General features: G+C 36.4%; 1 protein-coding gene across 1 annotated transcript in view; it reads right to left on the reverse strand.

The window, feature by feature from the left end:
- The window catches only part of LOC142344851 (fibronectin-like), a 110,886-nt gene that overhangs the window by 8,846 nt on the left and 77,976 nt on the right, over positions 1-24,064 (reverse strand). The window contains exons 13-24 of the mRNA XM_075396873.1: positions 23,540-23,693; positions 22,919-23,061; positions 19,948-20,217; positions 19,459-19,612; positions 9,993-10,135; positions 9,164-9,433; positions 7,943-8,096; positions 5,952-6,094; positions 4,908-5,177; positions 3,896-4,049; positions 3,119-3,258; positions 68-340 (exon numbers count right to left, since the gene is read on the reverse strand). Of these exons, the coding sequence (XP_075252988.1) occupies positions 68-340; positions 3,119-3,258; positions 3,896-4,049; positions 4,908-5,177; positions 5,952-6,094; positions 7,943-8,096; positions 9,164-9,433; positions 9,993-10,135; positions 19,459-19,612; positions 19,948-20,217; positions 22,919-23,061; positions 23,540-23,693 (2,268 nt within the window). The remainder of the gene's footprint in view (positions 1-67; positions 341-3,118; positions 3,259-3,895; positions 4,050-4,907; positions 5,178-5,951; positions 6,095-7,942; positions 8,097-9,163; positions 9,434-9,992; positions 10,136-19,458; positions 19,613-19,947; positions 20,218-22,918; positions 23,062-23,539; positions 23,694-24,064) is intronic.

Consider the following 24,064-nt stretch of genomic DNA (forward strand, 5'->3'; position numbering starts at 1 on the left):
TTCTCTTCAATTGAAACTATTCTGATAAAACGTGAACCACATGATAATATACGAGGAAGCAACAAACCTGAACAGATCTCCAAAATTGATGATACTGGCGCCGTCTCTCCCCCCAATGTTGCTGTAACAGTATATTGATACATAGTACCGGGTTGCAACCCATTGTCATCTGTTAAGGATGTGTTGGTGGAATTACTCTCAGAGTCTATAAGTGGAATAGAGTCCCTGTAGACTGTGTAGATTGTGCCGAGTGGATTGGTGGACGCATTCCACTCTAGGTATATTGAGGAGGAAGATAGGGTGAAGGAGAGAGCGGGTAGCCAGTTAGGTGTGAAAAGATCTGAAATGACGTTTTTTCTAGCAATGGGATTTTACATGAGAACTTACAGTTACATAATGGCTATTAGCACGAGGACAACAGAAAAAACATTTTTGGGTCGACTATATCACGTATATATTGTTTTCGTAACAAAGGCTGATGTGCATACAGTGGCTGGATATATCCAGACCAATAACTCTGGAATGGTTTTTTGCTGATCACCATAAAAAGCAAAATCTGGTAATAATTATGGTCAATTGAGACAATCACTTGTATTCTACGATCCGAAATAAAACAAAAGTTTTCCTAGTAGAAATTATAACCGTAAATACGAAAAACTATCAAAAGATCCCAGGGACAAGGTGATCATAATATGATTATCCACATTTATTTGTCTTAGGGGTGTACCCTCACTAACGACCAATTCATGGTCTGGACCATTATTTTTGGCGCGCTATTTCGAATCATAGGCGCGCTATGCCTAACTATGAGACCACATAATCGTATCATAGTCCCAATTCGTCTGATATTAGATCGTGCTTAGTTCAATTAATGAGCTCACTATTTCGAAAAAGAGCGCCGCTAGTTCCAATCATTAGGTCATTATGTCAAATGACAAGCCCACAAAAGGCTATCATTTGATTCATATTCTGATTGATTTTGCTTCCTAGTCTAGGTGAATTGAAATATTTGAAATTTTTAAATCTAAATTCTGTTAGCTAACTGAGAAAGATTGCTCAGATAAGTTATCAGCATGAGCTAACAATTAACACAAGCTGCGCTAAAAAAAAATGTCTATATTGAAAGAAAAAATAAATTTTTGCGCAATTATAGCACATAATTGGCCTTAAGATAACGATCTTTGCAAAATCTGTATTCAGTCGTTTGTTAATTATTAGTTTCGGGGATTTTTAATAAACTAAAAATGATTAAAACCAGTTATGCTTCGGTATTTAATGTTCCATCAGTTATATTAGGAGTTTCTATCGCAACTTCCTCAGTAGCTATTCGCCCTAGATCGCGGGAGGTTGTGAAATTTAAAAGTATCTGATCATAGTCAGTCATTTTAGCACTGTCTGGATTGTCGAATCATACTAGCTCCTTCGCACAATTTCTAACAATTTCGTGCGATTTCTCATATATTATAATTTGGACATGCTAATTTCTTGTTTGATCAACTGATCATTGCATTTTTTCTGTCTGGATCACACTGTTTCTTCGTAATCGCAATGCATCGAAAAATAGCATTTTTGGTTCATGGTCGCAAAACTTCGATTAGTTGAGACTGGATCGTCTAATCATGGTCATTTTGTGTCTGGATCAACTGGATTCTATTGCCAACACTTCAACCCGGACCGCATTCAACATTTGCAACGCATGAGAAAAACTCTAGCTCAAAATTTGCGTTTTCGAAAAATAATTTTGAAAATAATTAATTAAATTTCATAATATTAATAGGCATATCGCATGAGGTCTTCGGTGTATTGCTATGAAACTGATTCTCGCTACTCGATTGACAGAGTACAGCACAGTCGAAAACATAATTTATAAATCCTCACCAAGTGAAGTTCTTTGTGCAAAATGGCGTAAATGAAGCCAATTCAAATGGAAAATAATACACACTCAAAAGCAAACAGTGAACAATTTTTTGCTAAGAATAATGAATTGACAATGAATTTGGTTAACATTACTATGTCTACCAAAATAACGGATCAACAGATTAAGGAATCAATGTTCAGCAGTCCATTTCATTTTTCCACACATGAAATGTATGTTTCTATTCTCCCCACTTGGGTCAGCTAAGAAAAAAAATTATTAGAACTGAAAAAAAACAATATAACCTTTCATTATAAATGTTGATGAGACCTGATTAAGACACTTGAAAATTAGTAAAACAGAAAGTTTTCCTTGAAAAAATTCTGTTATTCTATTGCACTAAAACGAAGACAAACTGTCACTCAAACTAAAAACTTATCGTGTGAATTCAACAATAAATTGTGTGCTTCTACCGATTTTTCGCGTAAAAAGAATCACACGGGGTCGATTTACGCATAAAATTATGTAAATTTACACGATTCTCTCGGGGTTAACCTCAGGATTTTTCGTGTGATTCATACGATAAATCATGTAAAATTTAAACGATTCTTCGTGTGTTCTCAATCATTTTTTGTGTGAAAACCACGCGATTTTTTGTGTGAAAACACATGAAACATTGGTTGTAAACACACGAAAAATTGCATAAATATTACATGATTGATTGTCTTAATCACACGAAAAATCCTGAGGTTAAGCCCGAGAGAATAGTGTAAATTTACACGTTTTCTCGTGTAAATAGGCCTCTTATCGTGTAATTCTTTTTACGCGAGAAATCGGGTAAAAGTAAACGATTTTTAGGCCAACTTCACATAAGTGGTTTACAAATCACTAGAAATGAGAGAGAGTGGTTCACTTTAAATATGATTGATGGAGTTTGAGAGATTTTGCACGAACTATAAATTTTGCACAAAACGTTTCTTGTGACCATCTTGGTCGGCAATGAGAAACTTCAAAGCTATTGAAAATAATTTTTTCCGGCTTTCAACCCATGTTTTCATATTACACGAAAAATCGTGTAAAAAATTAACACACATCGTGTAAAAAATTAACAAATTATTTAATTTTTCTCGTGTGAAAACACACGATTTGCGACTATCAGACAAAAAATCGCGTAATTCAATGCTCACACGAGAAAAAATTGTGTGCTCCCACACGAGTAAAATTTAGAGCGCTGAGAAACTCAATTAGTGGAAATAAAATTACATTGTGGAATGTTGATTGTTGTGTTGTAATTGTCGCTGATGAGCTGTCTTGTAGTTGGATCTCCTGTGACATTACACTCCAAGTATGTTTGCAGACTAACTTCCAACTGATAGGACACTACAGCACTCAGAGACATGTAGCTAAAAACAGTAAATGCCAAAGTTTTGGAAAAGCATTAAAAGTTATCTGGGAAAAGCAGTGAAATGGTTTCTTGATTTTGAATTGCTTTTAGAGCGAATTCCGCACAATCAGTGGTATTTTAGAAAGAAGCAAGAGAACAGTTTCCATAAACACATTGTAAATTGAAACACTATTTTTGACGTTTCTTCGGCCATTTTTAGGCGTTTTCCCTGCTTTTTTGACGGTTTTTCGGCTTTTTTTTGACGTTTTATGACTTTTTTTGCCTGCCAAGACTTGAATTTAGATGTGCCAAGTCTTGGTCAAATCTTACAAGTCTTAAATGTGTTATGATCATAGCTCTGAATCAGTACTGATACCTAGACTTGCGATTAGACTTGCCCAGTACTGATATTGACTTGGCGTTAAGTACGGGAATGTTGTTTGGCAGCAAATTCGCAGAATTAACATTATTATCATTACTAAATCTTATGGAAATTTTCGCCAAACAAAAACTATATTCAGCGCCAATTGAGACCATTTCCAATAAAAATTTCGACGATTCACTCGACCCGCGTAATGAAGGATTCTACTCATTAAAGTTTTCAACTCAACCCTCAAATTGTGCAATAGAATATCGGTTACGGTGCCCTTTTTTACCTGATACTGGAAATTGCTACGTTCACGTTGCTGTTTCCAAGGTTGTCAGAAATGCGGAAGCCAGATAACGATCCAGTACTTGGAGCAGTCCAGATGATAGAAGCGCTGTTAGCCAATCTGGTGGAAAGAAGAGCCGATCCAGGTGGATCAGGATCTAAAAAAAGGTTAACAACTCTACTTTAGAAACAATTAATCAGGATTATACGAAAATCATCATTTCAATTAGCTTCATACCTATCTATAATTAAATTGAAACTTCAAAAGCCGTTGTTTTGATCTTGTCGTTGGTTAGGTTTTAGGTTTTAGAACGATCGCCATGCATGCATATATGAAGCTGCTTTAAGACCCCTGATTTGAACATGAGAAAATTTAGATCTTGTCAGATTATCAGTAAAAAAAGAAGGCGGATTTTGTAGCCCTCAAATGTCAAAATTCTTTGATTTGCTCCGTTTAAGCTCCGGCAGCACAGTGGGTGCATATTATTTGCACCCCCAGAAGCATGTTCCTTATTTTTTCTTAGTGAGTAAGTATGTAATGGCACGCGCTCGTTTACTGGTGGGTGCATAATACACTGTTTTCAATGATGTTTCATGTTGCAACATCGCTGACGTTTCACCTTACTTCAACATTAAAATAACCCGCAAATCTTGGAACAATTTACCATTAAATTTAAGGCACCTTTAAGAAAAAGTCACGTCAGTAACCGCTAAGATCCAATGATACGCTGAAAGCATTATTTCATTGTATTCACCGCAGGTTGAGGTCCCATCCGGAAGTGACCTCTGATCAGACCCAAGACCAACGCACACGGTGAGTTTCCAGACCAAAATTATAGGGTCTGGGATTTGATTCGACCGCTCAATAGTATGATCAGAGGTCACTTCGGTCAGGGGATGGTCTGATCAGACGTCACTTCCGGATGGGACCTCAACCTGGGACACACTGGGTTATTAATTTTAAGCGTTCTGTTTCCTTAATCTTTATATAAATTGCCTTAGCCAACCAAACTTACTTGTGCATATTTGAAGCTCGGACGAAACTGGCGTCGTTTCCGATCCAACCGATGCAACTACAGTGTATCTGTAAACAGTTCCAGGTTGCAACCCCGTATCATCATTGATGAACTTGTTTGTGGAGTTATTGTCTGAATCTGACAGAACTACGCCGCCTCTCAGGATTGTATAGACTGTACCAGTTGGATTTGAGTCGTTCAATTGTAAGTATATTGAGGATGAAGAAACTGAGAGACTCAAGGATGGTAGCCAAACTGGGGTGGAGAGGTCTGAAAATTTAAAAAAATGTATATACATCGAATGATAGAATTTAGTTTTTTTTTTAAATTTCACCGCCTATTTTCAAAGTGCTAATATGTCATAAATCAAATTATCTAAGGTACTACCAGCAAACAAATTTTCTGTAGAAAATAGTTTCTCTGTGAAATTGATACGAACATATGCTAAAATAGAAAACGTTATAGTATCTGTTAAGATGCGCGGCTGGAATGGACGGAAAGTTAAACGGTCGATCCGGCAGTAAAAAAATGGAATGTTAATTATCTACAAGTGACGTTGAATAGCTCTCGTGGTGTTGATTCCCGTGTCACATTGCATTCCAAGTATGAATTCAGACTGTGTATTGACTGATATTGACTGATATTGACTGTGTATAAGAACCCTAGTGAATAAGGAATGAATAAAAAGCCAAGTGATGAACGGATTCAAATCTTTCAAGATGGTTCCAAACTTTCAAGATTCTACCAAGGATCTCGCAAGAAATGAATACTGCCTAAAAATTTAAAGGAATTTAATAACTCTAAGGAAGTGATTTATAGAGGAGTTTATCACAGAAATATAATCTTGCTGAAATCAAATTAAATCTAAAGCAGTTAATTTTATTCGATAGCGGAAATAACTAAAAAGTAACTGTTACTAAAGCTTCTAATAAAAGCGCCTATAAATCTTCAAGAGCAACTATTTTGACAGAAAACAGAAAACTTCTGCATGTTCGTTTCGTGAACATTTAATATTTTTAAAATTTATTTACTAATTCAGCTTACATTCTGGAACCAGCAGTGAGTCGTTATAAGCTGATGAACTGATCAGCTCCCGTGGTGTTGGTTCCCCTGTGACATTGCATTCCAAGTATGAATTGAGACTGATATTGACTGTGTATGACTGAACAGCGCTTAATGACGTGTAGCTGAAATGATATGTGTTACCACAATGAAACCGGAAAAAGGTTTTTAAAAAATGTGAGCTGGAATTGAGATTTGTTGTGAAATTTTGCTTTACGTTTATTTTGATTTGCGTACAATACGAGACGAGACAAATGTCCGATTTTCGAATTGGATTGTCATTATTTCAGACCTTGTCGCTCTTTTCCACGCCGCCATTGTTGCTCAAGTGCAATAGTTAACAACTTGCCATTTAGACCAAGCAATGCTAATTAAGGATTACGAAGACATTTTTTAACTTTTTTAACTACGCACATCAATGTTCATATCAACAATTAAGGCTGTGAATTGGGTTTCTAGTAAATACTAGCTAAATTTGAGCATTTATAAAAGTAATATAAGTAAATTTTAAAAAAAAAAGTACTTTTCCAAATTAATTGGCAACTTGGAATTTTGCCGATTAATGTAGTTTTAATCATAAAGAAGTTTAAGAGGCCGAAAAAGCATGCTTCACACAGTTGACCACTTGAAATTAAACTAAATCTTAGATATAAATACTAACACTAAGATCATTTAGGATGCCTATAGTGTGAACTTTGTCGGAGAAAAAACTAAGCTGACTGCACTTTTCGAAAAAAAAAATCTGACTCAGTGAAAAGATAGTGTTTGAAACCCTACAAAATGATCTTCTCTTAAAAACTGGTCAACAATGTTTAGCTTATAACAATGTTGGTCCAACACATTAACGCGCAAAAACGCTAACTTGTAATAACACTTTTCAAACCTGAATTTTTAAAAGTAAAATGGCTGATTATTATAGGCAACCTCAATAATTTACATCAAATTAGTTCAATTAGCATTTTTTAGCAGTAACGTGCTTTATCCAAAAATAGAACTGGTTTTCTATCTTAAAATTAATGAACTGATGAAATGCAGTGAAAATGTCGAAAACTTTTTTGTGACACGTTGTACGTTGAGGCATTTACAACAAATATAAGATCCGCTTTTTAAGCAAAAATTTCGTGATTCATATCTCAACTTGGCTAAAAAAACCATATACGTTTTAATTACAACGTTTAAGCTTTATTCTTGTTGCCTAATAAACTGAAAAATTTTTTAACATTTAAAAAGTCTTGGTCCCTCAAAACGCGTTTATGACAACATTTCTCACTTCAAAATTAAATAGGCTGAATTTTGAAATCTGAAAAATGTTTTTTTTTTAAAAAAGTGTTCATACAAGACATAAAAGAGTTCAAAAGTCACTTGAAATTTTCAACCAAACAAACAATTAAATCATCTAACACTTATTTTTTTTTAAAAAAAAACAGAGATTTCAGTTGAGATGGTAAGACTATCAATGAGTTGATTTTTACAGTAAAATATATGCAAATTGAATGTTTTGTCACCTATTTTGTTTTTTTTTAAATTCAAAAAGTATTTTCACCCATGTGTGAGTAATTTTCGGTAATTTTCACTACAAGAAACTGGTAATTTTTTATTAGTAATGGTTCCCATTTTTTTCAACGATGACGTGAGACAACGAATCAGGAAAAAAAGGTCTTTTTCTTCGACCTTTAGTTATATCTGCTGCTACTAGTGGCAGTAAATATTACTAAAAGATGCGAAAAAGGCAGGTTTTGCATTTGTTGGCTCGAAAATTGCATCCAACACTGTTTTTAGCACTGAATATAATATAGAGTTTATAGTCATGTAGACAAAATTAGAAAAGTATTGTTTTCATACATCAGTTCCACAAGTCCAAAACCAGCGTTTCTTGGGGGGGGGGGGGTTATACTGTCTCAATTATATGTTAAGATATCTGTAAAATACTTCATTTGAAAGCTTTTTAACATGAGAGACCATAAAGCACTCACTTGACGAAGTTATCCAGTATCTTTGTGTTAGTGTTTCCCATATTGTCGTTCATGTAATATCCAGTAACAGCGCCCACAACAGGAACACTCCATTTTACAACAAATCCATTAATCGTTCTGCCATCAACTGCAGCAGAAATGGGTTCAGCGGGTTCTAAAATTGGTAGTATGATTATGTATAAACAATGTAGTCGCCAATTTCACATCAATGTAGTCGCCAATTATTTAGTGACCCGAGCCGAAGACAAAAGTTAATCTTCCTTGAATCTTGGCAGATTCCTTCAAAACTATTTTACACCTTTTGAAGGATCTATGATGTTTTGGCCCCCCAGTTTAGTGAACGTAAACCTTTCAAGCCCCCATGCTTTGCAAAAGCTTTATTTACATAGTATCATGCTATGTAACAAAACAATTTGTAACTGCGACGGTAGGAAACACTGGGGGCGAAAAATTCAGCCTTTAAAGAATCTTACAAGGTCTTGTAAATTTAACTCTTTGTCTTCAACCAGGAAATAAACTTGTAATTTTCTATATTCTAGCATCAGCGTTGCAAAGTCTTCAACATGGTGCTTGATTTTCAAATTTACCTTCTCTTAATCTTGAAAAACAAATTGCTTCCGATTTACGATTCTTATCGATTGCGAGCGTAAATCAAGGTATTTCTTAAAGGCAGCTGGTCGAAAATAGAAATAAAAGTTTTTTATGTCATCCGGAATGTGAAATGATATGATCAAAACCAATTAGAAATAGGAGTGTAGTTTGTTCAACGGGTCCTGGCATATTGTGTTTGGATCCCATTCATCAAATCCGTTCTCTCAAAATTCCAACATTCAACCCTTTAGCCAAAAACTGAGACGCTTACCTGCTAAGAATCTTTCTAGACTCTTTTCTGATTCTTGTATGAGCTCTTACAAGACTCTGACCATATAGCCTTTTGGTATTGTTAGAGTCTTACCAGATAACTTTACGTTCAATAATATTGGCCCAGACTGAGGCGCCGGACCGAAAGCCAGCAAGTCCATACCATTACAGACGGAAAATGCCTATTTCCAGAACTTCTCTAACAAAAAATATTCATGTGGAGACTTTCGTTCAATCGTCCTTGTTTCTAGACTGTGTATGTTTGAACGCGCACAGCTCCCCTGATGCGCCTCTTGGGTTCTGGACTTGATTTTTGGTCGGGTACTTCAGCCAGGGGACTTAAATAGAGTAATAAGTCACCTGTGCAAATTTCAAGAACTGATGAATGTCCCGTCGTTTGTCCACCAAATGAAGCTGTGACAGTATATTGATACACAGTACCAGGTTGCAAACCAGTGTCGTCTGTTATGAACTTGTTAGTGGAATTATTTTCAGAGTCTGAAAGTGGAATGGAGTCCCTGTACAGTGTGTACGTTGCGCCTACTGGGTTGGAGTCATTGAACTGGAGGTAGATTGATGTTGAAGAGAGAGTGACGCTGAGAGATGAAATCCAAACTGGTTGAGTCATGTCTGTAATGTACAGTTTTAAATAAAGTCAGCAAAATTGCAGCAAAACGTTTTAATTTGGCTCTCGAAATGTTGCATTTTTATTTATATTCTTGCAAGTAAAAGTTACAAGTGCTTTATAAGTTTTGCTCTGAGCCTGCAAATTCTAATAAGATAGATCGATGTATTTCTTTAGATTCTAGTAAAATTTCACAAATTATTACAAATCTTGTAAGGTCTTACAAGATCAGAGAATAAAGCTCGCAAGTTTTTATAAGATCTTACTAAATTAAATGCATTAACTTATGAGACTAAATAAGAATCATATACGATCTTTCATGATCAGTGTTGAATGACTAGGGAAATTTGCTTGACTCTTAGCCTGTAGTAGTGCAAAATTTTCAAACGTATCTTGTATTCAGTGGAATGGTTCTGAAAGCCTTTAACGAATTCTGAGTACAATTTTACGAATTAGAAATAATACTTGTCATTAAAGATCATTACCGTTTGAGAGAGACATCTTCTATGCTTGGGAAAAAGAGAGGGGCATTTCAATTAGTTTATTTAACTTTACTGTACTTACACTCTGGTATGGTGAGTGAGACGTTGTAAGAGGCATCGCTGGGCAGCTCTCTTTGTTGTGGGTCTCCCGTTACGTTGCATTCCAGAAAAGACCGGAGAGTAATATTGACTTGATAGGACTGGATTGCACTTAGTGAATGGTAGCTAAAAACATCCCATGAAGTGAACGGCATAGTTGTGAAAGGCATAAATTACCCCCCGGGATGAACATTTGTAGTAACAAACTATGATATTTTATGGTCCCATAAAAACATTGACAATTTCTCAGTTGATTTTGAAAAAAAATCATAGGATCCATATATGATCTCCGAACGAAAAGTATAGGATGCGTACAGTATCAGATCAACTAGTACAATATTAGGTTCTGAACATGGCTTTGAGAAATTAGCATGAGGTTATTTCGTTCAACAGAAAATTGGGACCAAGTCTTATAGCAAAAGCTTGAGCAAGCTTGAAAAATCTTCGCAAAGCAATTTGATCGGTTAAAGCGAATGATTATATGCCTATTTATGACAACGAAAGTGCAAGGTGAACTAACACTACGAACAAAAGCTTCAAATAAAAGTTCCATAGAAAACTTTGGGAATTTCCAGATGAGACTCAGGGACATATGTCAACAACTGACATGATATTGTGAAATATACTCTTAAAATACTTCAGTTTTTTCCTGCAGTAAGGTCTTCAAATAAAAAGTAAAAAAAAACATGAATTGTGTCAAAGAAAACTAACAAACTAACACAAAACGTTGATAGAAAACTACTCAGCCTTAATCTGAGCAATACAGATGTTTTTTTTGTATGAAATATAAAAATTACATGTTCGTCAAAAGATTTAAAAATTGAACCTTGTTCTCTTGTATCGAAGTGTGAAACTGATAGCAAATGCCGATCCCCTTAACTGAAGACCACGACGTTTCTTGTGGAAAGCTGTCTATATTCATCCATTGAGTCAGAAATATGAAATAAGGGGTATGGTAAAAAAAAATTTTTCTCAACAGTTAGGTTTCGTTTTCATTAGCAATATTTTCAGAATTGGCTTTACCTTAGATAATTTTAAAACTGCAAATACCAGTTTTTATGAAATGAATATATTATAGCAAAATTAAGAGATTTGTTCATAATTAAAATCTTTCTCTGATCAGACTATTTTGAGCGCACTTGAGTCTGATCATAGTCTGATTAAGGTCTAGGCAATAGTCTGAAATTGAGTCTGGACCATGGTCTGAAGATGGTGTGATCATAGTCTGTTTATAGTCTGGACAATTGTCTGAATTTGGATCTGATCATAAGCTCACTATAGTCTGGACAGTAGTCTGGGTTCGGTCTGATCAGAGGACATTTTGGTCTGGAAAGTCTGATCAGAGATCATTTTGGTCTGGATGGTCTGATCAGAGGTAACTTCGGTCTGGAAAGTCTGATCAGAGGTCATATCAGTCTGCATAGTCTGATCAAAGCTCAATTTGGGTCTGGACCTAAACCTGGGCCGTCTAAACGAACAGAAATGTCAAGTAAATGATATTTTACTTTGGAAAGAAACAGAAAATGTGCGCGGAAAAATGGGTTGTAGAATCCGGACAATAAATGCAATTAAAAACACTTTTACGCTCCATACATGACTAAAAATAACTAAATACATTGAAATATTTTCTCTACAGCTTTGCTCTGTGTCGTACGCAAGTGGAATTGCGTACTTAAACTTGAGTCGCGAGTTGCAATTACGCTTATGTTCTGACTTGCGCGGCGAATGCGCTTTGCACAAATTCTGAGTGAATTCGCTTAGCGAATTGCTTATTAATTATTCGTCTACTTTACTCGATTCGTAAAGACGGTTAGTGAAGGATAAGTTAAATTGAGCAACTGTACACGAGGTGCAAAACAAAAGAGAATGAAGATTAAGGCAACTGGTATTCCAGAAGTCATAACAAAATGTGAACACTAATTTCCCGCTGTGGGAAAATGGGAGCAACAGACTAGCATGTGAAAAAATAATGACTTATGCACATGCCCCTCAGGAATAGATACCCTAAATAAATTAAGTACATCGTATGATAAGTTTACTGCACTAAATTAATTTATGATGTATCACATTTCTCCTGCTTCAAAGAAAATTAAAATTGCTTAAAGTAAAATTTTAATAACAATATGAACAATAATAATACTTATTCACCGGTTAAATAGTATCAACAATATATTTACTGGTTATCATAGCTAGTCATAATTAATAATGTAACGAGTTTTAATATATCAGAGTTTCACATGTCTTCTTCATCAATGATTAGTTCATTTGAAGTGCTGTGATCGGCTGGCCGTATACGGGGGTCAGTCGGTGACACCTGTCCTGTGATAGGCGAGGGAAAGTCGTTAAGAATCCGTTCAACAGGAGTAGCTGTATCCACAATTGTTTGTACAACTGAAGGTTGAATCGATTCGATATCGCCTACGCGTCGTTTCCTACGAGGTGGAGCAAAGTTCGGAGGACACGAATTAGTGGAGTCACCCGTTGAATCTTCCTTGTTATATCTATAATATTTAGGTTTTTTTCTAGTCCGTTTGGTTGTTCATGTCAAAGTATGAGTGAAAGTTGTTGTTGGAACTGAAGGAGATGATACGAGTGCTTCTTGTTGAGTATTTGTAGGCGGAGGTGCAATAAATACTTCTTCAGTGATAACTTGCTGTTCGGGAGCAGCCTCTGGAATTTCAGGTAGTACTTGGGGAGCGAAATTGTCCGGAACTTTAGGCATTCGTACTCGCATTGCGCGAGCAATGTTGGACTTAGTCGAGGATACTCCGCTACCAGTTTCTCGTTTCCTATGTTTCATTTTTCTGTCTCCCTTCTGGATGCGGGTACATTCTTTGATGTGGCTAAGTATCTTAGCCTCAGTTGTTTTCTCGTGTGTGCGGGGTCCTCTGCGGTTTATGTAGTCTGTCAATTTGGTTTTTCGTTCTTCACGAGTACCAAATTTTGCAATATCGCTATTGCGTACTGTCACTTCCATCTTTCCCAGCTCGCGAATGGCCGAAGTGTATTGGTCGGTCTTTTGTACTACCGATCCTGGGGCCAACACCTCATACAAGCCGTCCAGATTCTTCTTGGATCTTTTATGAAGGTGTTTCTTTCGGGCAATATTTAATTGGACGGCGTGTTCTTTCAATGGGAGTGGACGATGCGCTTGTGTGGTGCGAAGGAAGCGGGATTCATTGTCAGTTGCTAGCCGTTCGCGATTGGTAGCATCCTTCGTTGCCTTACACATATTACGTTCAATTTCGTCATCACTCCGGCTGTTTCCCCAGTGTTCCTCCGGCAGCAATTCATTAGGTGTTACCGTTTCTTCATCTAAATAATGATTCAAAATTTTTTCATAACTTAAGTCAGATGATTTTGGTTGAGTACTTATATTACTAAGTGGTGTATTGGCTTTACGCCCGAAGTGAGATTCGAATGGCGAAAGCTTAGTTGTTTTATGTTTACATATGCGAAGCTGGTATATAATTGATTTTATTGCTGCGTTAATGGTGAACGTATTTACTTCTTTATTTGCGTCTTTAATACATGCCAAGCGTTGTTTAATAGTACCAATAAGTCGTTCAACTAAACCTATTGCACGATGATCGTTTGCCGGAGCTGGTATTAGTTGGATGTTGTTTTTTGTACAAAAATTTTTTACTTGGTTACCTACAAGACAACGAGCTTGGTCTATTCTTAATGAACGAGGAACTCCATGAATTTGTATATAATTATCTAAAAATTTTATGACATTCGAGGAATTTGCATTATCAACCAATTCTGCAGAAGGGTATTTTGAAAATCTATCAATGCATGTTAAAATGTATATTTCATGGTCTTTTTCGTTATTAATGGGCCCTGCAAAATCTATTTGTATTTCTTGGTTTGGAACTATACATGGTGTATGTGCTTCAAATTGTTTTGCGGGAATGACAGGTTTTAAGTTTTTACCGATGGCAGTGCAAGATTTGCACTCTATTGCTTTGACAAGCAAATCACGATTCATGTATGGCCACCAGCAGTGCTGAGCCATACATACCATCCACCAGCTACCTGGATGACTCGCATGTAGATCGTCAATGAGGGCATCTTTGAGTGCATTCGGGATGGCCCCCTTCTCGTCCATGCAAACACACTCGCCATTCACATGAAGGTCCCGATTGAGGGCCTTTAGTCTTTCTTCATCTCCCCGAATTATGCAGTCCCGAACCTCTTTCAGTACTGCATCCTTGCTTGTGAGTGAAGCAATTAGGCCTTTGCTAAAAACTTTCCCCACTACTCGTTCAAAAGACATTACTTGGGGACTATCCGTTAGTGGGGTGCTTAAATTTGAATGCGAGGAGGATCTTCGTGGCGTGCTTGTGGTTGCATTGTCAGTGAATGACACGCGGGGCGAAGCTCTGGTTGTTCGTGAAGAGATTGATTTTCCTTTCAATGATGAAGTTTGTTTACTCATTGTTGATGAGGATGGAGTTTTTCAATTAAATTAATTGACGAAGAAGAAGACAACTAAATTTCAGGTTGAGTTTGGGCAAAAAGCACTTGATTGTTGTTTGTTAATTGAGCACGTGAGTTATTTAAGGTATTTGAATGTGGCTTACTAAAAAAGGGAGGAATTTGAGGCTGATTTTTGATTGACAAGTGAGAATGACTTAATGGAGTAAATTTTGGAGTATTTTGGTAAGCGGGTGACGCTTTGCTTGTATTTACAAGAATTTGAGTCTCAATTTGAACAGGATTAGTTGTAAATGGTAGACTATGTGACGCAAATTTGGAATGGATTGGGTATTTAGTAACTTGCTTTGCAAAAGAGGCATCTGAGGAATGCATTCTAGTCTTTTGAGTAATTAATAAAGTATTATGCAGGGCTGGTGTTAATTTGTTAAAAGAAAAGCATACTCGCGATGCGGGATCCGAAGTGGTATTACTTAAATTAGATGAATTAACTTTTGAAGAAGGATATGTGTGAGCGAATACAGAATCATTTTGATTTGAATGTACTCGCTGATCATGTGCAGTAGTGCAATTAATACTATTAGTGGAATGGAGAAATAAGTTATGTTTTTGATCCGCGCGTGATTCAGTATTATTTGTTAAATGTACTTGCGAAGCGTGTGTACTATACGGATGGTTGGATTTAAAAGAGTTTACATTAGAGTTGTATTCTCGCGCCGCGAGATTAAAACTATTATTTGTTAAGCGTACATGCTGGGCGAAACTTATGTCTAAATTGGAGCTTTGTTTTGTACAGAATTTTGAACTATTGTTTCGCGGGGCGAGATTTGAATTAATATCTGTTAAGTGTACACGCTGGGCGGAATATGTGTCTGAATTAGAAGTTTGTTTGGAACAGAATTTTGAACTATTGTTTCGCGGAGCGAGTAGATCGTAAATTTTAGTTTGCGGATTTGGTGTTACGTAATTTATGGTGAAAACTTGTGTTGTATGTGCGGTGGAATTTTGATTTTCACCATCGACATCAATATATAATTTATGAAGTGAATGTGCAGAGAGGTTGTGTTTTTGTTGAAGTAATTGAGCGTCAGACTGTATGCTTGATAATGTGGCGACTAGAAGTTCCTCATCATATTTAGAAACACTTTTTGCTGGTTGATATGGGTTTCGGGATAAGTAGTCAACTAGTCCCATTTTAGCACCAGGTAGATGTTCTATTGAGAATTGATAAGGTAAAAGGCGATCAACCCAACGTGATAACCTACTATTATAACTTTTATTTGATCGATGTTCTTTTAAAATAGAAAGTAATCCGCGCTGATCAGTGATAACAGTGAATTCTTTACCATATAAATAATTTTTAAAATTTTCTATGGACCAGACTACCCCAAGAAGTTCTAGTTCGTTAATGCTATGACGTTCTTCACTACTATTTAAAAATCTTGATGCAAAAAAAATCGGCTTCCAACCGTCAGCTGTCAGTTGTTCTAGTGCTGCTCCCAATCCGGAGCGAGATGCATCACATTTGATTCGCGTTTCAAGTTGGGGATTATAGTGAATGTTTTCTGTATGATTTGCTATGCGAGTTTTTATGGCATTAAAATGTAGTGTATGATTGTCGGTCCAAATGTATTTAGTTGACTTACGAAGTAGGGGTCTTAAAGGATGGCAAATTTGAGCTAGATTTGGAATAAATTTACTAATAGTGGACTGAGCGTAATTTTCTAAGTGTATTAGGTGGTTGTAATGACATAATAGATGATGTTTTAGATTCGAGTGGCGATATTCCAGATTGAGTTATATTATATCCTAACCAGGAAATTTGTTGCTTCGCAAAGTGGCATTTGGGAAGGTTAATTCGAAGATTATCTGCGTCCAATTTTTTAAGACAGTCTAACACAAGTTGGAAATGATCATCTTCAGAACCTTTACTTACAATTAAGATGTCATCTAAGAAGCAAAATGTATTTTTAAGGCCAATCAAGGTGTAATCCATTGCCTTCTGAAACTCGGCAGGCATATCTGTAAGACCATAAAATCCCGTCTTGAATCGATTTGTGCCTGTCATGTCACCACTTACGATATTAAAATTACAGTGTTTAGCAGTTTCAGGATGCAAATTTAGTTGGCTGTATGCATATTTAAGATCTATAGTAGAGAAGTATATTTGTTCTGCAGGTTGTGTTTTGTAGTTTGTTATTATTTGTGATATGGAGTCCATAAGTGTTTCAATATTTGGCATCTGATATTTGTTTTTGTGTATTGCTTTGTTAAGAGTTTTAGAATCTAATGCTCACTTTATGGTTTTGGTCTCGTTTAACTGTTATTACAATAGGTGAAATAAAATATTAGTCAGAACAGTTATTTAGTTTTTCTATATGTTCCTCTTCTAGAATTTTTTTTAATTTCATTATTTACTCGTTCTTGTAAATTAATAGGTACTCGTCTGCCCTTTTGATGTTTTGGCTGAAAATTTCGGTGGAATTTAGATTTAACAATGTGTATTTTGGAGCGACCAATTCGTGTAATAAGTTGAGGGAATTGTTTTGCAATACGTGTTTTAAGTGGACATTGAGTTGTGATAGTGTTGACCATACTACCTTCATTTTTGGGAATTTGAGTTACTGATATTCCGAGGGCGTCAAACAAGTCTCTGCCCACTAGTGGTTTTAGTCCATCACGGACCACTACAAATTCAGATTCTTCAAGACGCCATCCATTGCTTTCAATTGGTGCCTGTATCATACCCATCACGTGTATGGGTTCGTTTGAAAATGTTTTAAGTTCCTGAGGAGGCGCTATCATCAACCAACGAGCAAGAGGGGAATTTTCCACAATCTCCGAAGCAAGAGACTCGGGTAAAATACTGCATACACTGCCTGAATCGATGAGAAGTCCAACATGGGTATTACCGATTTGTAGGGTGGTGTTCTTTGGCTCGATCTGTATTGCGTTACTTGCGATGCTAGCGACCATATTATCATCTGAGCTATCGTAGTCTGATTCGCATTGCGGGTTATAATCCACATTTTCTATGGCGTTTACCGTTTGGTCAATTGGAGTTTCTTCAACAGAATTAACATTGGATCGGTTAGGTCTATTTGTTGGTGACTTTGGTTTCCTGCACACTCGCGAAAAGTGATTTTGGAGACCACAATTATTGCAAGTCTTGCCTCTTGCAATGCACTTAACTTTATGGTTTGCTGTCCAGGTTAGACCACAGTTTCTACATAGTTGATTTGATGGTCGGGTAAAGTTAGATGTAGTTGGCCGTTGATTAGGTGGTCGAAAAGGACGTTGGGGAATTACTGCGTTAACTTGCGGGGCAGATTGTGAGTTTGTAATTTGTAGTTGATTTCTTTGACCTAATTCCATGTTTATGGCCAAACGTAACGCTTGGACTGGTTCTAGTGTTTCTCGCAACAATTCCCGTTGAATTTCCGTATCTAGCATATTCGCGATGAATAGATCTCTGATGAGAGTGTCCTCTTCACTCCCGAGATCGCAATTTTCAGAAAGTTCTTTCAATTTTCCAAAGAAGTGTTCGATAGATTCTCCTCTTGTCTGCTTTGTGGTGAGAAGAACGTACCTATCAAATGTTATATTGCGTTGACGAATGAAGGCTGATTCCATGATTGTCCAGAGTTCTGCAGTTGTTAAACTGTCCATCTTGAGATGTGGGTTTCGACTACACACGATTCGGCGTCCTTCTGTGCCCAAACTGAGGTATAGCATTGACACAGTCTTTCGGTCGGCCTGTGCCCATGGTTTGTCTCCACACATTATTCCTATCTCCAATTGTCTCTGACACCGATTCTCCCAGTTCATTTTTGATTGAGCATTCCTCGCCAATCTTTCCCTCTCCGATTGTGCCGATGATCCTGTTATCGTATCTTTGTAGATAGGTTCACGTGGTAGTTGTACTGTTTCGGGTTTCGGTTCCAATAAAGTGTCTAATGTAATGTTTTCCTTCGCAAGAAGAGCTAACTTGGCCTGCATCTGCCACTTTTCCCATTTTAATGGAGGGTCTGTACTAGGCTTGTCCCAAAAAGGTTCAATACCAAGTGGGGTCCGCTTTTGACCTGCTGGCTGCGCCATGTCGTACGCAAGTGGAATTGCGTACTTAAACTTGAGTTGCGAGTTGCAATTAAGCTTATGTTCTGACTTGCGCGGCGAATGCGCTTTGCACAAATTCTGAGTGAATTCGCTTAGCGAATTGCTTATTAATTATTCGTCTACTTTACTCGATTCGTAAAGACAGTTAGTGAAGGATAAGTTAAATTGAGCAACTGTACACGAGGTGCAAAACAAAAGAGAATGAAGATTCAGGCAACTGGTATTCCAGAAGTCATAACAAAATGTGAACACTAAATTCCCGCTGTGGGAAAATGGGAGCAACAGACTAGCATGTGAAATAATAATGACTTATGCACATGCCCCTCAGGAATAGATACCCTAAATAAATTAAGTACATCGTATGATAAGTTTACTGCTCTAAATTAATTTATGATGTATCACACTCTGTTTAAATGCATCAATTCGTAACTATTCGATCGATTTCACTCGAGAAACACTTTGAGGCGGCTGTAAAATCTTCCTCAAGTCATATTGTCTTTACGTTGGCATTAATGAAAACATATTTTTGAAGTAATTTAATTTTTTTATGGAAGTGAGAGAATTTGATAATTTGTTACTTGTAAAATCAGATGAACGTAGCGTAATCTACAAGTTTGAGTTAAATTAGGTTGGAAACAATAAGAAAAATATAACAGTCGCTTTGGGGGTAAGTTTGTTTCTGAATCGGGCTGCAAAATTTATCTTCCCTACCTCTCTTGTATAACTGTGAACTTAAGTATTTTTGAGGAAAAACTGTGGAGAGGAACGGTAATGCATCTTTAACTTGTCACTGCTGCAACCATGATGCTTTCTGACTTCGTATTTTGGCTAATCAAATGTTTTTCAAGAAAATTAATAACCAATCAAATTATATTAAACGCAACTGTTCGAACCTGAAGTTGGCTTGCGATATTTTGGTGAAACTGTTTCCCATGTTGTCCGTCAGGTAGTAGCCAGATGTTGACCCAACTGTCGGCCCAGTAATGACAAAAGACGCTTCCTGCTCTGTTCTGCTTTCAAAGGCGACCATTTGAGGTATATCAGGAGCTGAAATTTATAAATGATGTTTCCATCAGCATATCTGAAAAAACCTATCTTCTTTTTGTCGAAGCAGAACTTTGCCATTGGGCTTTGAAAATAGATGAGAGGTTCTTTATAGACTTTCAAGGACTCGTTCTGGACTCGTAACGATTTTCTTGCTCCATTTTGCAATCCACATGGCCTTAACGAAACAGAACTCCATCTGCATTTGTATCACTAAATCTCAATGTGTAATTTCCTAAGTTATTTTGAACGAAGATCTCAATCTGGGTCCCATCCCTTGTTTTCTTTGAGCCGAATATAAAAAAAAAGAATTAATTTTTTAAAATGTAATTTGTAACCTGTACAAATTTGCATGACATCAGATTCTGCGGTGGATTCCTGTCCGATGAATGCAACCACAGTGTAATTATAAACAGATCCAGGCTGTAGTCCGGTATCATCCGTCATAAAGTTATAAGTAGAGTTGTTATCACCATCCGGAGATACGATTCCATCTCTGAATATTGTGTATGTTGTTCCCAGTGGGTTTGAATCGTTGAATTGGAGATATATTGCAGTGGATGAGACTGTTGTACTCAATGTAGGCATCCATACGGGCATTGATAGATCTATAAGAAAAATCACCAAAGAATTCCGATTTAAAAAAGAACAGTTTGCTAAGGACAAGTGGTGCCTTCTTAATACAGCCGAAGCATGGAAAAAATTTTGAACTGTCGAAAATCAGTGGCTATAATAAAAACAAGCTTTACTAATCTAGGTTGTAAAGTTTTGAACGATTATAACAGCTCTTAGTGTTAGTGAAATTCCTATTTCATGCCAATATTGCTGTCCTGACTTCATTTATTTGATCATGACTTTTTGTTTTACGTCATTTTTTCTGGAAAATCGTACAAAACTCTGGATGTTCAAGATTTCCTCGAAAAAATTACAAATATCAAGGTACACCAGCAAAATAAGGTTTCTAGACGGAATAGTCAGCACAAATTTTGTAGCCTCGTTTTCTAGAAAATAGCAGAGAGAATAAATTCTGCTAAATTTTTTTGGAAACTTTTCCGCTCAACTGTAGGAAAGGTGAATCGATTGGAAAGCGAAATCGGTTCTCAATTAATTAGACCTCTCCCACTTTATGAATCAGCCTCTTTTTTTCAGGCTGTGGTGGTAAATGAAGACATCTATACAGCATAATACTAGAGATGGAGCTGTTGATTAGCTGAAGTTTGTGACTGATAACTTTTAAAATTTAACTTTGATCATTTACTCATTCGAAATTCTTTTTAACATCAAATTTACAATACTGTTTTTTTTCCGATATTGTCCCTTTCATAGGTAACCTTTCATGGACAACCGCCATGGCTATTATAAGAAATTATAACGTCTATAAACAACAATAACATCCCCAGGTATTTGAGAATTTTTATCCTGAAGATCTTACAAATTTCTTACAAAATTGTCTTATAAGTTCTTATAAGATTATGCGTCTCCTGACTAAGACTTTGTAAGACAAATTATAAGGTCTCACACAATAAAAATTTATTATCCGGTTTGATAACACCTTACACGATAAAATTTTACTTTTGTCAGATCTTACAATATAAAATTTCTGCCTTATAAGATCTTAAACGATTAAACTTCCGCCTGAAAAAAATTTTTATCGTGTAAGATCTTATAAGATCTCGTAAGATTAACATTCGGAAAGCTATAACCCATCTCGTTGATAAGAAATTTTTCAGATCTTTTATGATAAAAATTGTTTTATGGCATGTTCTTCTTTGAAGAGAATTTGGAGTTGCCTTCGAGCAGTAGCCAAAAAACTACAGCCTTCAACACTTAAATGTCGAATCAACGAAGAGAAACATAATTTATATTGTCTTTTGAGACTTATAAGATATAGTGAAAAAAAAATTCCGAGTGCCAGGGGGTTTCTCTGAAGTGGTGATTATCAAATTAGGCTGAAAAATTTTCTTAAAAGAACAAAACTATTTTGGACTGCTAAGCTAGGTTTAGACATGGTACCTAGATAAGCCTCACAATAAAAATGCCGCCAAAATAGATTCAAGAAACATTTTTTTGTTTCATAATTGAATAGTTGACCGATTATTTTTTTAGATTCGTAGGAACTTGACAACACCATAAGGTTATAATGAAACCATTAAAACGTGTCTTATCGGATCTTTCTAGATAAAACCTCTGCCGTACGTTCACTTTTATCGTGTAAAATCCGATAAGATTTTTCTCAGACCTTAGATGATAAAAACTCAGCAAAATTAAATTATTACATTGTAAAATCTGATTAAAAAACACACCAGATCTCATAAGATAACAATCCCGGGTCAAATTTTTCCTCCCAAATTGATGTAAGAGTGGGGATGCAAGAGAAAAACTTTTTTAAAAAATGCAGCTCAAAACTATTACGTCCTTTTGGGCTGCATTATTCTTCCAACGGGGGTAAAATGGTTTAAAAGTGAGGGGGTAAACGAAAAAATAACCCCCACTTTTCCATCTTTTTGGTCTGCCAAGAGGGGTAAATTGATGTAAGAGTTCACGTGTAATTTCTCCATTACCCCAAACTCTTACATCATTTTACCCTCTTGACAGACCCAAAAAGGACCAAAAAGACGTAAACGTTTTGAGCTGCATTTTCCTAAAAAAAATCCTCCCATTGCAGCCCCACTCTGATATCATTTTACTCCCTCTGAACTTATTACCCCCTCACTTTTACACTATTTTACCCCCGTGGCGGCTAAACTCTTACATCATTTTACCCTCTCAATCTTACATTGTTTTAGCCCCCATACTTGAAGACTGCCAGTCTTGAGCTCACAACCTCTGTACCCTTAGCTGCCCACTCTTACATGGAAATTTTAGTCAGGGGTGGCAATTCCTCAAAAAAACCTCCCATTGCAGCCTATTGCAGCCCACTCTTACATGCAATTTTGGTCAGGGGGTTTTGCTCAAAAGTCCTACCATTGCAGCCCATTGCAGCCCACTCTTACATGCAATTTTAGTCAAGGGGTTTTTCCTCAAAAGTCCTCCCATTACAGCCTAACTCTCACATCATTTTACCCCTATGAACAAAATACCCCACACTCTTACATCAATTTTCCCCCATAGACAAATTACCGCCCACTCTTGCAACAAAATGGGAGGATTCCAGGGAAGACATTCGACCCGGGATTCAGCAAAAATGAATTATTATCTTTTAAGATCTGATAATTATCTTATCTGCTCTTACACGATAAAATTTCCAGAATCACTTGGGTTATAACGGCTAATATTTGTCCTTTTTAAAAAGTCCAAAAATGAGCATACATTCGGGAATAAGTAATGAGTCGTTGTAAATCACCCCAATCAAAAGTTCTCTTGTGGTAGACTCCCCTGTCACATTGCACTCCAAGTAAGACTGGAGACTAACATTCAGCTGATAACTCTGCGAAGCGTCTAATGAGTTGTAGCTGAAACAGATCCAAAGTTTATTAATGACCTACTACATTTCAAAAGCGAGTATCATGTTTTTTTACTCGTCACCCAAGAGCAAAAAATGATTAATTGAGAATTCTTTCATATGTAGATCAAACCATTCTTTCATGTATATAGTGATTAAAAAGCATTGCCGAGCTTATGCGGAATACTGCTCAACCAAATTCGTAAGAAAATTTTACATAAAGACTATACAAAAAACACTTCGAAGTTGCCTTTTGGTAGTCATACAAGCATGATGTCTAGTGTCATACAAACCGTTTTGTTTACTTTTACGATCCAAAATAAATCGAACAAGCATTTAAAACATTCATGTCTTAGTATGACTAGTAAAAATGTTTGTATAAGAAAGCAACTCGAGTCAAGTCTATGTCTAAAAGTTGCCCGTCTCTTGTTGAAAAATTCACAATGACGGTACAGAAGAGGAGCTGTTTGGCAGCTCATATATGATACCTGTTACTTGGTGACGTCACTTTCAAATTGCTGTTTCCTCTGTCGTCTCCAATGTAGTATCCAGACACAGACCCAACGCCTGGAGCAGACCACTTGATTACAGCCCCATTGATAGTTCTGTTTTCCAGTGCCAAAGAACTAGGTGGATCAGGGTCTGAAACAGAAATCAAATTTTAAGAGAGTTCGACCATTCTATTTTAAAAAGATGAGGCTTTGTAATGTAACTGCCGACTAAGGACTTAACAGTAATTAAAAATCGAGTGAAGAGGTCTGGAAAATTGTAGTATCTTTTTCTGAGAAAAAAAATACTTTAATTTTCCAGACCTTTTCACTCGATGTTTAACTACGATTAAATCTTTAGTCGGCAGTTATATTACAAAACTGAGACATTCAGGAGATTAATACAGAATAGATTAGTGCTGGAGCATGCTAAACAAACAATATTTTTAAATATATTCATTGGAATTTAGGCTGCGCGGCTTATATCTAATTTTGGGGCACATTTAGGTGTTGTTATTGACTCAC

This window comes from Convolutriloba macropyga, chromosome 8, assembly GCF_964194025.1.
Source record: "Convolutriloba macropyga chromosome 8, txConMacr16.3, whole genome shotgun sequence".
NCBI lineage: Eukaryota > Metazoa > Xenacoelomorpha > Acoela > Convolutidae > Convolutriloba > Convolutriloba macropyga.